Raw genomic sequence first — 18175 nt, 5'->3', positions numbered from 1 at the left:
CAGGAAGCAGCGTTTTGACCAAATGCACCGTCAACAACACAGAGAGCGCAGGCGTCTCCAGGGAGCAGGGATGATGAAAGGGGGCTCGGGCTTCCTACAAGCTCAAGCAAAAGCTCGTCGTGGGCCTCAATCGGAACGGGCCTCCCACGCACGACAAGCCTCCCCTTTGCTCGCCCTTATTCCCGTTCCCTGACATGCTCCCAAACACATATTCAGTCACTCGCTCGCTTCCCGCCCACTGGCTTGTGAGCGCAGAGCGGCAGCGTGCGAAACGCGGTGCTCGCTGCGAGCTCCATAGTAAAGCAGGCGCAAGGAGGCAACTCCGAGAAGTAAACACTGTAGTAGAGCAGCAAAGAAAAGGGTCATGTACCACATTGCCTTGCGGGCATGCAAAGAGGTTAAAGGGATGCTGGAGTGACCAGAGTTTTTCTTTTTTCTTTTTATATTTCATCAGCTTCAGAGGTTGTTTTCAATAAGAAAATTTGTCTTCATCTCTGCCGGCTTTTCTAGCCTCAGCATGAAAATCTGAGCGGTGTATTTGGCGGCTGTTCTGTCACAACTCACTGATCAGAGCTTAAATTACTTGATTTAAGTCACTCTGGGACAGAGAAAAGCAAACTCATCTGAGTCATTGTGGAAGCAACATACTCTTCAGGTGGGACAGTCCCTGGAAGTTATGAGACGGATGTGAAAGAGATTCACCCCCATATCAGTTTGACTGACAAAGGCGGGACTTTTTACCGCCTTTCATCAAGGCCACATTTAAGAGAAATCAAACTGGTTAAAGACAGTTGGCTGCCGCACTGCTCGAAGGGAACTGGTTATATTGTACATTCAGTGGGAATTCCACTGTGTGTGCTATGATTAATTTGGCATGCAGTTAATAATCATTTAGTTTTGGTGAAAATTCCAATTCTGGCAAAAACAGTTTTGTGTTTGTGATATATCTTAGATAGAATATAAAAAATGTTTAATGTGCGCAAACCGGGCCAATAAGGCTCAACCTGATCTGATTCTGAAAAAGTGACTTGCAGTGGAGAAAGTAACTGATAAATATTCCTCCAAAGCAGCCAACTTAGAGGCGACACCGCTTCTCAGAAGGTGTTGAACCTAAACTGTAACCATATCACCAAATGCATGCTGCAACTAGTTTCACATTGATGTGGTATCGTACAGTGAGTCTTTTTCTACTAGTATTGATTTGAGAACTATGTACATGATTATGCTCAGAGTGAGAAACAAAATGAACATTTTAACGATTGACGTTTGAGCAATCAAATACCTAAAACACAATCTATACTTGGCTGGGAAGGACACACGGGGGATGTGAAAAATGTTTTGAGTTGGATTGGAAACCCAGACACCGCAGTTATGCAACACGCGCCTCACTCACCAGCCAACCGCCACAACCCCCCTCATGTATACTGCAAGCTAATAAAACTAAAAGATACAAAGAGTGAAACTTTTAAATAAGCTCAAATGTATTGCTCAACATAACAAGCTCCCCTTGATTACAGATTTAAAGCCACTGCGACCTGCCTATGGGTGTAATATACAGTATGCATAAATCGCATTAATAACTAAGTACTACAGAAAGTAATAAGATGAGTTTAAAGTAAGAACCAAGTTACCCACTCTGGGAAAAAGAAAACATCAGAACCAGTATTAAGGAGAAAGGGGAGAACAGACATTTGATAGGGATGTCAAAGAGATGTGTTGTGTTTTCAGATTAGGACCCGGTAACTTGGTTTGATGTTAGAGAACACATCTTAAGAAGTCCTTCCGCACCAGTAGTCCGAAAAACAACATTTGTCCTCACACATTCCAGGGAGCTTTCTTCTTGGATTTACTGAACAGACATGATGCCTCATTCCTGCCTGGAATGTAAGTTGGTGATGAGCTCATACTCCTTTATGCCCCTCTGATGACACATCTTTTAGAAAAGCCACAGAGGAATTTAAAGCAGCATTTCAGAAGATACTAAAATACAAAGCAGCAAATATGAGTATTAAAGGGTTTAGTTTAAGATCCAGTCTTAGCCATTGATTATAACTCCTTTCTTCCCATACCAGAGTGAAGTACACAATGGCAATGGCTTGGTGACCTGTTATCCCGGAGCAAAAGGTGGACATTTGTTCCCCCCCCCCCCCACAAGCGTCCTAAACACTAGGTGCAACTGTTTCACATTTGCTCGACAGCACACAGAGCAAAACAAACACTTTGCAGGGCAAGATGACTCCTGTTCCTACACCTCGCACATAAGGAGACAAGGACAGTCAACGGACAAAGACAAACACACTGACTGGAACACAAGCATTGTGTGTGTGTGTGTGTGTGTGTGTGTGTGTGTGTCTCTGTCTCTCTCACACACACACCTGCAGACTGACAGGCACCCACTGTACCATCTCCTACCCACCCAAGTGGGCAGCTTGAATTTAAGTTCTAATCAAAATAAAGACAAAGAAGACACGCCTACTCCTGAGTGCAATAGGGGACATAAAGTCTAACACCCTTACCACCATACACACACACACACACACACGCAACTAACAGAAAGAGTAAGAAAGACAACACAATTGCTGCCTTTCTCCCAGTCAGGCAGCTCCTAAAGCATTCTGCTGTAGCAGAATAAAGCCATGGATGGGAGGGTCTGTGACTAATTCTCCACCCAGCGTTGTCCCGTTGTGAGGAGGGGGGTCGACCCGCACTCTTTGATATCCCTGCCTGTGCTCTTTCAGCCGCCCGTACTTTGTGAGAGCTAGAATAAAAGCAGACACAAAGCTTCCTGCTCCAATCCACACGCTGTCTCGGGGATGGGTAAGCGGGTAGGGGGCGGGGGGGCCTTCCATTTAAATAGGCCAAACACCTGCTGGACTCAAGCCCCTTCCGCTTAAACACACTATTTCTCTCCAACCAGTGAGGCAGAGAGACTTTTGAGTTGATACATCTATTCAGTTGTCCATTTATATAAATGATTAAATATTGGTAATATATGAGGGTAATAGATTCAGCACAAGGCAATATGTAGTATGTAATGAACCAAGAACAAAGTTATAGTTTAAGTTATTGGGGTGATACAGTCCCAAATTTACAAAATAATACCCGTGGACTGCACTCTGCACCAAAAATAAGCAGCAGCAATTTGGACAGATTAAGAAAATGAATTCCCTACACACATACAAAAGCTAACAAATGCCTTCATTTGGACAGCAACAGCCGACAAGTGGCCCTTTGAGTCACCCAATAGGCTTAGTAATCCATTCCAAAGTGGCAGCTGTCACAAAAAAAAGTTGTTCTGCCTCTCAGACGGGGTTGTGTTTTTCTGAAGTGGATTTGGGTCTTTCTGCCTGGATGGAGGAAGGAGGGGTAGCCAAGTGTCCGGCTGGCGCTCTGTTCAGGGTCGCCCCGTGAGCTCAGCAGGCTGCAGTGAGTCTGAACAATCCTGCCCTGGTCTGGCCAGACGGGCACTACACAGCCTCTCAATGAAATCACCATGCTGCGTACGCAACTTCCACAGGCTTCAGGTTCCATGGGGATTCAAATGGTCCAGCCTGTCTGCACACATCCCTAATACTGCCGTGGGAAAGCATTACTCCTAACTACTTTCAAAGCCATTTGCTTATAAATATGGTGTTTCAAACAACTTTACTATCATTTTATATCACCATAAAGCTGTGATTAAGCTGTGTACATTAAAAGAAAATCAAGGAAAACACTATTGTGGGTCCGCTAATGTAAGTTGCACTTAAATGTTTGGTCTATGTACTCAGCCAAAACAGTGGTTTTAATCCTCCCCATTGTCCACCTTTTCAATTTCTAAAAAATGAAATCTCCATATAGGTGAAGTCCCTTATGATTTAATGGTCAAGTTTACACACATCCAAAACAATGCTACACTGATATTGTTAGGGGACTCCAAGGTTTTTGCTTACAAATATGATATTTCGAATAAAGTGCATGTTTCTCTGTAATATCATAAAACCTAGATGCCAAAAGTACATCTGTAAACATTTCCAAACCATGACTCAAATGCAATGTAAAATATTTTCAAGTTCAGAATATATTAAAAAAAAGCATAAATGGCTAACTAGTATGCATGCAAATAAAGCTGTGCTTCAACGGAACAATCAGTCTGCGGAGCACCTGATCTCCTGGTAAACATCCCCACACATTGTAACGTTACTCCCACTGCCATGAACGCATGCTGCTCATCATGAAGAAGGAAGATGGTAGTTCGCTAAGGCGAACACACCCCCACATCACACGGCCCGTCAAGAAGAGGCTCGTTGTTATTGTAGCCAGCCCCTGCATGAGGCACCGTCACTAGCAAGTCACATTTTCCGATAATGATACATTTAAAAAAGCCAAGCGAAATCATACACCAAACCCGGCAGATATTCTTTTATTCGCACTTCAGCTCCCGAAGAGAGCGATTTGGAGCATCCGGGCTATGTACCAGACGGTCTCTCCAAGCATTATACAACCCGATAATATTTTGGTAATAGCTTCGTACCGACTGTGTAGAGAAGGGGAAAACATGTCCACCTCCCATTTTCCCTATGCATCAGCAATAGCCCCGGTGGCTAGCGTGGCGTAGTGCGTAGCATGGTAGCTGACTCCTAGCTTAACCCCAAACAGCATCGGTAATGATGTATTCGTTTTGTGTATGAGCTCCGCCAACTTCAGCCACGGTGCTTTAGCCCGCTAGGTAGTACTATGCCGAGCGTAGGTACGGTCAAACACAGAGCCGTCTGCGGCGAACCTGCACCTTCATCATCGCTTAGGACAGGGTGATATTGCTGTAGTTTTAGCTGTGAGATGTAGACAGCTAGCCTGCGAGCTAACCAATCAGCTAAGCGTTATGTTAGCCACAGCCTCGCTGGAAGGCTGACACCTCACTGCAAGCAGCCAGCCCTTGGGCAAATGTTATAATTACTAGGCTGTTAAACGTTAGCTGACAAATATAAGCGAATAGAAATCTGAAAGCGAGTCAATAACAAGGAGACCGTTCAGGGATACGCTGTAAACGGACGCTAAATTCACGTTAGCTCGTTACAAACCACAATTGTGCACTCTCGCCTCCTTCAAAATGACATGTCTTCTTTCCAAACATATTACACGCTATCCCGAAGGTCCTGTGTCATTACACCACGGGGAAACAACAACATGTTTAAATCCTGTTGGAAGTTAAGATTAAAGCCAAATTCGGGACGATAACTTTAACTGTGTTGATGTAACGTAACATGTTTTAGAAAGGGCAAGACGTCCAGAATTGAAGGCTTTACTTCACGCTAATGTCAAGTAAGCTAACAGTTAAGTCGTAAACCAGTTGTAACGGCCAAGTTACACACGGTTCTTGCTAAGTGTTGACCCCACTTTATGTTGTAATTAACCAGTTAACAGCGGGGGTTTCTCCAGTGTTTTGGTCGGGCTAGAAGACTCAACATAAGCACCAATTCATCTGTGTGGATGTAGCCTGTCCTCACACTCCACTGGGATGAAGAAAACTTTCTTTTCCAGTTGGACCTTTCAGACCATAAATCTGATAACCACGTTGGTTGTGTGTGTTGTTCCACAATAAAGTTAACATAATCACATGTTACTGTGGAGTTTTAAGGCCACACGAACCACCACAAAGTTAAACGGAGCATCCTGGAAATGACAAGTTTGCTCATAGCCACAGTTAACGTGAGGAGGAAAAGATGGTCAACGTTCGGTCAGAGAGTAACCGTTAGCTTTCCACCTAAAGCGGCTCTCCGAGGACACGGGGATCCGCGGTTGACTAACTGATGCTGCCGGGTTACCGACGGGCTGCACCCGTCCTGTCCAGTGCTTACCTCCCCGCTGCTCGAGTCACTCGATTCCCCCAAAACATCCCGAAATTTCTGCAGGTTGCTCCCGATAACCGAAGAGACCTGTAGTGCAGCGTCAAAACCGGGTCCGAGCCCGGCGGCGCTCGGGTGGGCTCCCGAGACGCTCCGTAAAGAGGCAGTAACCCTGATTCGGCCCGCTCTCCTCCCGGTACCGGAGTTGCAGCTCCCTCCGGGCCGAGCGGGGAACCGCCACCGACAGCTGTGCGCCATTTTACACTCTCTGCCTGTCTGCCCCTGCGATCAGAGATACCTCGGTGGGCGGAACCCTAACCCAGCACTCCACATAAACAACCTCTACCACAGCGCTGCGCTCTCACTGGCCAACGCGTCGTTATTCAGGTTGCGGGGCGGAACTGGAGAAACCCCGACAATGCATTTTCTCAGCGGCCCTATTCAGAGTCTGTATGGCCGAATCCAAATCAGGTTCAGGGGCTTTGCCCGGGAAAGGTGCCTCGCACTTGAATCGCAAGGAAGGAGAAGACCGTTGCAAACACTTTCTCAGGCAATTAAAGTGAGAATGTTTCTGCTAAGCTTCAGCTAAACTCCAAGATCACTCAATACACACCATGAACTAAGTTACAACCAGGAGACGGGAGTTCATGTGGCCTAAAACAAATTCACCATGTGAGAATAGTAAGTGGGGGAACATGGGGGGCTCTTGCTGAGATTGCCGGACATATAATAACGTCATAACCACTACAAAAGCTGCTTCAGAGGCTTGGCAGCATAATATAGGAAGAACATGCAAAGAATCTTAAATGTGCTACACAAACCTGACAGTTTTATTATCAAAGGGGGTTAAATGTTCTGTTATTTGTATTGTAAATATTTTTCGTGGCATTCATAAATATCAGTAAGAATAGGAACACTAAATTTACAAGTTTAATATAGTGAACTCTGAAACTGAAAGATACTGATGGAGCAATCAATATCTTAGATATACTGATACTATATCACATTCGTTTCTAGTTTTTTAATCATACTGTACATCCAAAAGAAACATTTTATAATCACAATTAAAACAAAAATATTGCATTATAGTTTAACCCATGAAACCATTCAGGTGGTAGATATTCAACATATGAGAGCATGCCAACAAATACATAATCTTCCTTTCATATTTCACACTTGGTTTTGAATTAAAAACATTTAGTCCAAAAGCATCTCAAAACAGGTCATCCCTCATCTTTAATATTCTACCCACAGCCCTGTGAATACCCTAAAGAAACACACATAATTATGTATGAAAGTCCGCTGCTTATTTAAAACAAGGCTCATGGTTTTAGGCACTGATTCTATTGATCATTTCTTTGCCCACATGTTGATATTCTCTGCTTCCGCACAACAAACCTCTGTTCAAAAAGCTACATCAGAATACATCAGTTAATTAATGTCAATGTTAATTTCGAAGATGCCAATGGTTTTCACAAAGTAGACACTGCACATAAAAAATGATTGAACACCATACATTTGGTCTCTTTGAGTAGAATCCTAACAAATATGGTTATTGTAAATAATAATTGAGCCTGATTGGGTTAATTGAGAAAATCCTCTGATCTAAATTAAACTAACCAGAATATATTTTTGCAAGCTTATGTTTCACTCTAAGATTTGAGTATGGAAACATCTACCTGAGAAAATTAAGCTCAAAGATGCTCCAACAAATTAGTAAAGATTAAAACATAATGTATATTTAGACTTGCCATCTCTGTATTATGAAGTATGATTCTGTGACTGCAATGCAAATTCTACACCTCGCATCTAGTTGCGTTACATTTGGTGGAACGTTTAGGAACAGCCACCATGTATTTGCAGGATTAAAAAATGGAATTTTAAATCAAAAGCAGTATTTTAATAGTGTCTTCTTTCCCTTTTGTGCAATGAGCAGTCGTTTTGTGCGTGTGATCACAGGACACTTCACACATTATAAACATGAAAATCCAATATACTACTTCTATTATGTGCCCTGTAGCTCTGGAGGGAGCTTTCTAGAACTGGTGACTTATACCGCAAACTATGTTCCATCAATGCCACTCTTAACTATCAAGCAATTTGAGTATGCTTCCAGCATTTTAAGATAATACTTTTCATAAGATAGACTTCCTCGTATGCCTGTATGTACCTTATCCTAAAATGGGGTTACTAGTAACTGAAACAGTTTAAACCCACATTTCCAGCAACCTCTTAGCATTAGCATTAGTTAGCAAGCTCTCAGAACCCATCAATGCCCTTAATTACTGCCTGATTAAATCTATGTTAATACAAAGTAATAGTGTTCACAGTATGGTTTTGTGCTTCAGGTGTCGTATGACAGTGAACAAGAGTTTAAACATTGAATTTCCAAATTTGTTTCAATTAAAAAAAGTCCCACACAATTATATTCTGCTTTACTCGTGCCTCGTCTTTAATTAAAATGTATATTTACAACACTGCTTGAGATTTAACAACAAGAGCCGAAATGTAGGGTGTTGAAAAAACTTTAAACGGTAATGCTTAAAGTATTATTCATCCATTTAAAATCAAGGTTAAATCATAAACAGTTCCATTCACATTAAGCCTCAAGAGTTCCCAAAAATACTCACCTTGCAGTATGAGATATGTTTAGGGCCAGTTGGTCAGTCCGGATTTCAAAAAGTACATTTAACAAGTCCTGTTGAAAATGATACTTCTGCCACAGTTCTTATTGTAATAATAACTAATTAATACATAGATTTCAGGGAGAAAAGGAACCATTGATTGGGATTGATTTGAAGTTGTTACCAGCTGTCAGGCCGCAGTTTGTTGCACCGTTGTGGCGGAGAGAATCCACTGAGCTGCGTGAAAAGGCTAACACGACCTTTGTCTGATCGTAGAAGTCAGAAGAAATCCACGAGGCAAGCACACCATGGATTAGCCAAAAAGCAGAGGAGCACTCGAGATGTGAGCCGGTAAAGAAAACCTGGATGCAGTCATTGTTTATCACAGCAAGGGATCCCGGCCTGGCTAGCCACTGGGTCCCAGCTGCATCCTCTCCTGCATATGTGCATCCAGCCACTGTAAGATCTGCTCTTTGAGTTCCTGGTTTGGCCTGATCTGGTCCATGGTAAGAGGACTTCGGTTGAAAGGGTCTGTTTGGTCACTGCGAGGAGGACATAATAAATTCATTGTTTGCATCTCGCCCACAAGTTTAATTTCCTGACTCCTAAATAACACAGATCGTCTATATAACAAACGATCCCAATGAAGTCACAAGTATCCCAATGTCTCATCTCACAGAAAAGACAATGACAATCATCTAGAAGGAATTCCGGTGTCTTGTAGGAAGTAACAAACCTGAGGAGATGTCTTGCTATTGTGGAGCGGTCAACTGTAACATTGGAGGAAGGGAGAAGAACAGGATCGAGCATCAGCGTGGACATGATGGGATCCAAGAACTCATCTGGGGCATCTGCATACGTCTCCTCATCCTGCAGCTGTCTATCTGCATGGGACTAAAACAGAAGCACAAGGACAACAACATGTTTGAGTGTTTCCAACTGTATCGGCCCCAGGGATCACTTCACAGTTTAGTAAAACAAAGATTTGTAAAAAATTAAAAATACATTCTATTGCTGACAGCGATCAAATCAAATGATACCTTTATTTTATCAGCAAGGAGCCCAAAAGCCAGAATCATGTCTCCGGGCTTGTTTATCTTCTTCAGCACTCTAACTGTTTGGGAGAAGAGGGTAGGAGAGTACGAGCGTCCGTCCTTTGGAACTCTAGCACAGAAATTCTCCTCATCACTGCCAAACACAGAACAAAAAATTGGAAACTACAATAGTTATTATACTCAGCAATGTGTATTTCTGCTCCAGGGGATATGGCTCCCATACAATCGGGAAACAAGAAATATATCAACAAGAGACACGTACCCGAGATTGAGGTAGATGGTGCAGATGTCAGAGACAAGCTGCTGGGGCTTGAAGTCAAACTCACTGAAGTCCTTGACTTTAAGAGCACCCATCTTTGGTCCCACCAGGTGCTGAAGGAAGTAATTCAGCAGGGAGATGACCCTCTCAGCCAGGAAAGGGGGCACAAAGATCTCCTTGATCTCTGAGGGAAACGAAAAACACACAGGGAACGGATGAAGGAAAACGTTGAATGAGGGAATGAATGTGAGAAATTGGATATTTTTTTATGCCTGACCTGATGTGAGGAAGGCAAGCGTGCCAATGGTCTCGTTAGACATGATATTATGGAAGCGTCCCAACTGTCCGAGCATCTGCAGGCTTGACTCCTTCTCTTTTCGGGCATCGGGGGCCAGTTCTTCCCACTCCCCTCGATCCCGCTCCAACTGCAGAACTTTGATTTTACTCAGGTACTGCAGGATAAGAAGATGTACTTGAAAACACTCTCCTTGATATTATGGTAGGGAAAACACTGATACTTAACCAGAATATTGCCCTTTTGAACAGTATTTTTGGATTTGTGTTAACGTTTACCAACAATTAAGTGCAAACTATTTAATTGAATAAACACCAAACAAACAGAAGTGGAAATATTTTGGCAGTTTATCATATACCACGAATGAGTAATGGGATGGAAAAATTTATCAGCCAAAATTGCTGTCGAGTTTTTCCTATTTTGGCAATCTTACCTGAATAGCCTCATCCAGTAGAAAGGTGGCATCATTCATCAGTAAGTTCAGGAACCGGAGGAACAGAGGGGGGTTCATGGCCTCCAGGTTTTCGGACGCATAGTGCGCCAAATGCTGTAACACCAGATGTCAAACTAGAGAAGCATATCGGGATAATCTGCTAAATAAACTAACGTTTCTAAATATTTATTTTCCTGGTCATAAAACCACGCAAGCCGATGTTGCCCTTTTTCATTCCTTAGCTTTTACAGTCACAGCTCTGTGGGTTACAAGGGGCAAAAGCCAATCTCATCGAGGGCATTAAGTGAAATATAATGAAATTTTCTCGACAGTTTTGCAGTGCATCACAAGGCATTTCTTTTTCTTAAATGATCCTCCTCTCAAAATAGAACACAATTTAAATGTGATGGAGTTAGAAAAAACAGCTTGTCTGCTGCTTACTATAATTCACCTCATAGCATACACCGGATATGTGAAACTTTTTCAAAAGGCCATAAAATAATTATCAGAACATTTTTAATAGAGCTTACTTTGAAGAAAAAGTGAATTTTTACCTTGATACTCTCTCTGTAGTTATCTTTGCCCCACATGAACTTGAGGATGGGATACATGGGTCGCCTGTAGTTGAATTTCTGTTCAAACTGATGAGGATCACCTGAAAAACAGAGAGGAGAACAGATTGAATAACTTTACAACACTGGTTAAATAACTATTTGTTTTCTCTTGTGATAATAATCTTAAAACCACACAGGTGTTCATACACAACTCATCCGCTTAGAAAAAGACCCCACATGATACCAGCAGCCAGGTGAATTTTCCTTTCTTCTTATAAATGTTGTGTAACGTTTTGATCAAATATCCTTTAATCAGGTAATTATCAAACCTTCCAAGAGTGCATACTTGTAACAGCAGCTGTTAAGTAATCTGAATGTTCCTTTATAGTTCAACAGTTTAAGGCTACTTCCATCTGACAGTAGCAGCAGCGAATCAAAACCTGTGAGGAATACAGTACCTGTGAATTCAATATCGACAAACACAGCGATGAGGGCCTCAGCCAGCTGAGGTGCGTGTCTATAGGAGCAGAAGACTCTCTCTCGCTGGAACACGATTGGCTGAACAGCACCAGGAGCCACAGGCTCCATGTGGGGCATCACTGCCTCTAAGACCTCTGCCAGCTTTGCTCTTAAATGAGGGTTCTTCATCCTGTTGTGTATACAGAACAAAAAGCAAAAACGTCCATGAGGGTTTGCACCATTGAATATTCCGTTCAAGCAACACGGTCACTGACATAGAAGTTTAGGACATGTACCTCTCCATGTTGCCCATGAATACAGTGACAAAGTTAAGAATCTGCTCCAGACTTTCTGCGGAACTCTCCAAAACGTCGTCTGCAAATCGGCGCAGGAAGATGAAAAAATCTCCCAAGTTCTCTGCAAAGAATTCTGACAAAAAAAGGAAATAATAATGACTATCAAATGAAGGAATATTCAGCATAATTGTAGGGTGAGTGACCACCCACTTCCTTACACGTACAGATGCATTAATTTCAGTACATTTTGTAGTATCAGCTGTTTATACCCCATCAGGTGCAGAAGTATTTCAACTTGGATTTTTTTCAAATGAAAAGAAATCTTTTGAAAAAAACAATTTGTTGAAATTCTGTAATACATTACATGCTAGTAAGTCAGTCATCCATGAGTAGATAAATACTGTAACATTTGTGTGCTCGTAAAAACAACTTTATGTACCTGGAGCACCTCCGCTACCATGTGAGCTACCGGGGTTTGCACAATACGTGCTCTAAAAGATCAAAAGGAATAAACCTGTCCTCATTCAAGCTGGACCAAAATGAAGAGAAATTACACTCCTCGGTTCAGTCTAACAATCAAATGGGGCTTGTGGATCTAACCTACCTGGTACATAGCAGAGCACAGTCTTCCGTAAGGAGGAAAGGGGGAAACTGAGTGCTACATGTTCAGGCCCCTGGTTCCCGACCCCGAGCTGAACCAGCAGGGCAGCCGTGGAGGCTTGGAGGTTAAGGCAGCATTGCAGCATTGCAGGCTGTGTGCTGGCAGCTTTGGTTGAGAGGTAAACAATCATCAGACGCTCAAACTGCTCCAGGAGCTGCTCTGACATTGGGTTGCCCGTTCGCTGGGACTCCTGCCACGTCACCTGGAGCCGGTGAAGAGTCTGGTTCATCTTCACCATCTGCTCATGGAGTCTGCACAGGTGTGTTGACACAAACGAAACAATACAGTCTATTGCTGACAAAAGACATGGATAGGAAAATACAGCACAGTACAATCCTTATTGATCTGTGAGACAGAAACTTCCACATCTTTATGGACGTTGTGCTGCCGCTTGTTGGAGAGTACCTGTGGAAGCCAAGGTGCAGGGTGAGCTGTGTGAGGATGAGATTTTCAGTCAGGAGGCTGTAGGACTGCGCTGACTCCACCGGCTGCTGAGGGGGGACGGGGATCAGACAGGTTTCCTTGTCGAGACCTGGTACAAGACATTGGGGACCATGTAGTCATGAAAGGTAACACTGTAAAACACAGAAAGAAACAAAAAAAGAGAAGGTGACAATGCTCATATACATATGAACCTGTTATGTGCACGTTGCGATTGCGCCTCTCTTCTTCGCTCAGCTCTTTGAGGGCGCAGTAGGTGGGGTTGAAGGTGAGCAGTTTGTTGGACCGTGGCTTGCAGAATGGCTGGCACAGCTTCAGCAGTGCTGCACCCAAGTTTAAGAAGAAGGCGTCTGAGGCGTACATCTGGGAGAAGATCTCTGGCATCTGATTGGCCCAGATCTTGGCCCGGCCAGCATTTGCCTGCAAACAGCTGCCCAACCACGAGAGCAGCAAATGGCGAGTTTCACCAGATCGCTGGAGCAAATTCTTCAAGATCTGGTGCAGCTTGTCTTGAAACTGACCCATAAACTGGAACGCAAGGGGAGCAAACATCATAAGCCCTTATGCATGTGTAGTTCACTTAATGTTTTTTAATATAAAAATACCAAAATAGCCACATCAAACCAAAGAGTATTTACCTGATGGATATTGGCTTCCTGGACCTTTGTCTCCTGGGCGCTGGAGCGGGAAGGGTTCAGGAAGTAACCATGTCCCTCCACTACACCTGGGGTTTTCAACAAGCAGGAGATACTCAACACGGCTCCCAGTAGGGTTTTCTGGTACTGCAAACCATTAGCTGGGTCTTTGGGTTGAATGTGGTGCACCAATACCTTGAAAAAGAAAAAAAGAGTGGCACAGTGAAATAGTATGCCACTATGGCATATATGTGATTACGTCTTATTATTGCATATTAGTTGAAGAGTAGTGGGCACCTAATAACTTGTTGTTGGTCAGCAAATACACAATTACATTTACAACCATCCCTGTGTGTCTCCTGACCTTAGCGATATCCGCATGGTGGCTGAAATAGAGCAGAACATCTAGGTAGGTGTAAAGGAGAGGCTGGCACAGGTCCAAGTCTTTGATGCGTCCCTGGAAGATATCCAACACCGGTACTATCACCTCCTCGAAGGTACGCACCTCCTGGTCAGAGAGCAGGCCGGTGATGACCTCTTCCAAAAACTCAACTACCTCTTCTGGCTCTGAAACACAGAAAACTGTAAGAAACGGAGCAGACCAAAACTCAAGCAGGAAAACTTAAGCATGAAAACCAAATAAATAAGATTAACATTGGAATCCTGAACCTACGTGATCCATCAAAACTTTCCAGCAGTAGGTCCAGAAGCTGTTCATAGATATTCTGGCTGACGTAGATCTCTGGGGTGAGCAAAACTGTCCGGGTGTTCGAAACCGCTAGGTTCTTACAGCGAACAGCAAACGACAGCAGCTTCTCTGGTACCTTTGTCACCTAACGCACAGATAATTAAGTCACTGAATTATGGAAGAGGACGGGTTATTTTGATGTCTTAATTAACATGATTAGTCTATTACATTTAAGTGCCACAATTACAGTCCTGTAGAAAAAAGCAAACACCTCTTCTTTGGCCCTCTGGTAACAGGCAAAAAGGTAAGGGATGGCTCGCTTCTGTCCAGCATCACGGTCAGCGGACAGGTTCACAGCGCTGCACGATGTCATGTAGATGAGGTAGTTTCCGGGCTCCAGTACCAGCAGACGGTTAAACAGAGCCTGGAAGACATTTTTAGACATGTTAAACATTTAGCACAGCCGCTGACACGCACATATGAAATCTTCCAATCACTCAAGCGACTCCTGTAATTTCTGTAGTGATGACATACAAAACTCATTGGCATCTGACCTGTTCTATGTTGTCCATGTCCAGCCAGTCCTGTCCATCCAGATCGGCAGCCATCTCCTCCAGGTAGACACAGCGCAGGGGAATTCCATTACCTCCTCTCAGACTGGGATCACCTAGGGTGAATAAAACCAGGGCCTTTCAAATACGTCTAATCAAACTACACGTAATAACCTTCCTTAACAGTCTCTACACAACCAATCTATTTGTCGCTGACGAAAATACCCTTCTGGAGAAGAAAACATTGGAAGACGGTTTTGTGTGGTACTGCCAGGTATCTACTGTTGGCTTTTGATACATTTGTGTCATGCCGTTGCAATGTCTTGTATGTGCTGTATTAATAAGGGATCTTTGATTTAACCCATATAACACTTGTCTGTCACACCTTTAGGTTGAGTCAATAAACAATAAACTAGACAATGGCCCAAGTGATATTGGTAGGGAAAACACTGCTGTATGAGAGGGGTGTATACATAGTTAGGACCAGAGTCAGACTGTTTTTCTCCTTTTACTTACTGTTGTCAAGGGTGATGAGAAATATTCGCTGGATCATGTGATTGACATTGAGCTGTTCACACAGCTCCTGCCTGGACCGGAAGGAGCGGCTGATCTCTGCCACGGAGTCGTCATTGTCATCAACACTGTCTGACACAGAGTTTTCTGACTCCGAATGACTCTCTCCCGAGTTCTCCACTGTAATATAAGGCACAGAGGTTAAACGTGGAACGATCGGGATCCATTCAAACAAGGTGTTACTGTAAGCATTTCTAACAAGAAAATAAAAAAAATGTATCTATATATCTATATTTTAAATGCCTTTTGTTGTGAACTATATTTCAATTCGTAGATACCTGATAGGGATTGACTATGCTAACTAAGAGGGTTGCTGTCGCTCTGGGACTCTACTTACATGGTGGTTTAGCAGATTGTTCTGGTTTCTGGCCTGACGCAAACTGCTTGGCATCAGCCACTGAGCTGAAGAGGGCAGCAAAGGGGTTGCAGGAGATGTTCTGGTTGTTGTTGCCCTGGTCAGTCATCTCATTGGGGCTCAACATTCACTTCATCAAGATCCCAGCCTTAAGGAACAATGCAAACACTGCAACTAAGTGCCAATGGAATTCCTTCTTGATATGTATCAATGACCCATTGATATAAAATAAACACAGTCATTTCAGTATTACAAATAGTTTTGTACATTAGTCCCGCTGCCCAATTGCTTCCAGTACCGTAGTTATCTAGAATTGTATTGAGGCCCAATATGTCAAAATAGTTATTTCCATTAAGTCAGGAGTAAGTATTATGTGTAGTTAGAATGCATGCCGTGGTATGTTGTTTGTGTGCTTTGAGAGAAAGTTACAAAGGTTCCCCATTATCTCACAAAATGTATTTTATGAGGGAAACTGAGAAGCGCATCACATCCAATTAAACCAGGAGTTTATGTCTTAGAGACAATCACTTCTTTAAGGGTTTAAGGCATTTAGCATCTTTAATGTGGCATTATATTGCCTCCAGGATTGAATGTTTTCTAAATGCCCTAGAGGCCAGTTGTATTTGAAAATCTTCAGCAACTCCAATCTATCACACCAATCTATTGTTTACCTTTTACAGAAGTTATATATGTGCAATTATGCAAACATTCCCTATAGCTGCTGCGCATGCAAAACTGCTATGCTTTACTGTTGTATTCTACTGATACAGTTTACAATAAACTGCTTGATATTTTTCAGATAATTGTGCTAATCTCAATCTGCTGACATACTGCAATGTCGTCATCTCGGTGCCACTATAAAAACTCTACATTGGATTAAATATATAAACGCCTTTCTTTTCCAACCCCGACGTTTTCGCTGTTGATGTATCATCCCCCACCCTAGCGTTACGATGTTTCCCCTATGACTAGATAAGAAAACTTTTTGACAACACAGTTACAATTCGGCGAATGGGAACCAACAACACAACTACCCCTGCGTAGAGTTACTAACAGAGCAGTGAAGATGTGGCTGTCACTATGGTTCACTTGACTGATTAGTCCTAACCTCTTCCGAGTATTAACGTAAACATATGTTGTCACGGTTACCCATCACGTCAGTTCAACACCTCATGATTATATGCTCACGTTACTATGTGGAGGTGTCTGTCCAGCTAGCTACTATTACTCTATTTCAAACGTTCCACGTGAAGGAATTTAATAACGTTAGCACCTTTTGCTACTTGACGCTAGTTGGCTAACTTGCTAGCAGGGTTGACGTAAGCTAGCAGCACTGGCATTACTACACTAGGGCTAGTTAGTTAGCTAGTTAGCAAGCTAAGCTGTCATGGGGTCACCACGACTCAATTTCAGCATTGGTTTTATTTGGATTCCACGTATTATCTACAAAAATGAGTCCGAACAATGTATCCAATCGATAAAGATAGCTGTCCTACCTGTTTGGATGGAAGAAGTTTGTGTTTTTGATTTTTTTAAATGCTTCTACGAGGCCAGTGGCAGTTCCTCTAGAATTGAAATTGATACGTCATCAAAAAGAGACGGAGAGTCTTCTGTGCTAAATAAGTTTACAGAATATGAAAACATTTAAGAAACGGTTTGATAAGCCTCTGTGTTACTGTGTTATAGAAAGTGAATACATGCAATACAATAATATATTAATATTTTGAAAGATAGAGCTAATGTATCCCACGTTTAAACTATATTCTCAATAAATATCTGTGGATTTTTAGTTACGCAAGAATAATACAAGCTATTTTCGGCGGGTGCTTAAAATGTCTATTTGTGCTTGAAAAAAGGATTGTCCCTTATTGTTAAAATAATTATTAATAAACTTAAATATATATATATATATATATATATATATATATATATATATATATATATATATATATATATATATATATATCCAATCAAAAATAGTGATAATGACAATGATCCTCTTTCATGGTTAAAACAAACAAATGGTAAGTAAACCTATGTAAAAATAAGTAAGTTGCTGCACTTATTGTATGTCGCTTTGGATAAAAGCGTCAGCTAAATGACATGTAATGTAATGTAACAATGTATCCCTCTACTGTCACTCTATCTTGCAACTATTGTGTCCTTACATCGTTTTATATTTTGTATTGTATTGCTATTTTAGCTTTTATACTTCACTAGTCATTTGTTTTTCTTGCATCTTCCTGTTGCTGAAACAACCAAATACACAAATATTTGTGAAAAATGTTTTCACAAAATATTGATACGTCGATGTGCTAGAAATCAGATCTCAATAAGTGTAATTAGTTGGAGTTTTTTTCCTCATTAATATGTTGACAGCTTAATCTGCTTGTCCTGGGATTTGTCTTTTATGTTGTGCTGTTGTGCTAATCGTCAGCAGAGGGCAGCAACTGAGTGCATCTCCCACTCCG

At 42.3% G+C, this 18175-nt stretch overlaps 2 protein-coding genes across 5 annotated transcripts in view; both read right to left on the bottom strand.

The window, feature by feature from the left end:
• The window catches only part of kmt2a (lysine (K)-specific methyltransferase 2A), a 35106-nt gene extending 29023 nt beyond the window's left edge, over positions 1-6083 (bottom strand). For all 4 annotated transcript variants that reach the window (XM_037485498.2, XM_037485583.2, XM_037485743.2 and 1 more), the window contains exon 1: positions 5838-6083. In XM_037485498.2, the coding sequence (XP_037341395.2) occupies positions 5838-6083 (246 nt within the window). The remainder of the gene's footprint in view (positions 1-5837) is intronic.
• Positions 6084-6831: 748 nt separating this feature from the next.
• On the bottom strand, positions 6832-17299 carry ube4a (ubiquitination factor E4A (UFD2 homolog, yeast)). The gene is made up of 20 exons (XM_037466796.2): positions 17201-17299; positions 15687-15852; positions 15293-15469; positions 14780-14892; positions 14497-14649; positions 14211-14370; positions 13902-14104; positions 13541-13732; positions 13097-13430; positions 12867-12993; positions 12405-12712; positions 11801-11933; positions 11504-11694; positions 11046-11146; positions 10492-10605; positions 10041-10215; positions 9767-9947; positions 9490-9637; positions 9186-9343; positions 6832-8991 (listed from the first exon to the last, which is right to left on the bottom strand). Exons 2-20 carry the CDS (start codon positions 15829-15831, stop codon positions 8856-8858), a joined length of 3249 nt encoding a protein of 1082 aa, XP_037322693.1. The 5' UTR covers positions 15832-15852; positions 17201-17299; the 3' UTR covers positions 6832-8855.
• Between the last annotated feature and the right edge of the window lie 876 nt (positions 17300-18175).

The sequence above is a fragment of the Pungitius pungitius genome, chromosome 3 (assembly GCF_949316345.1).
Source record: "Pungitius pungitius chromosome 3, fPunPun2.1, whole genome shotgun sequence".
NCBI lineage: Eukaryota > Metazoa > Chordata > Actinopteri > Perciformes > Gasterosteidae > Pungitius > Pungitius pungitius.
The sequence above is the reverse complement of the archived record's forward strand: the minus strand, read 5'-3'. Positions and strand labels throughout refer to the sequence as shown.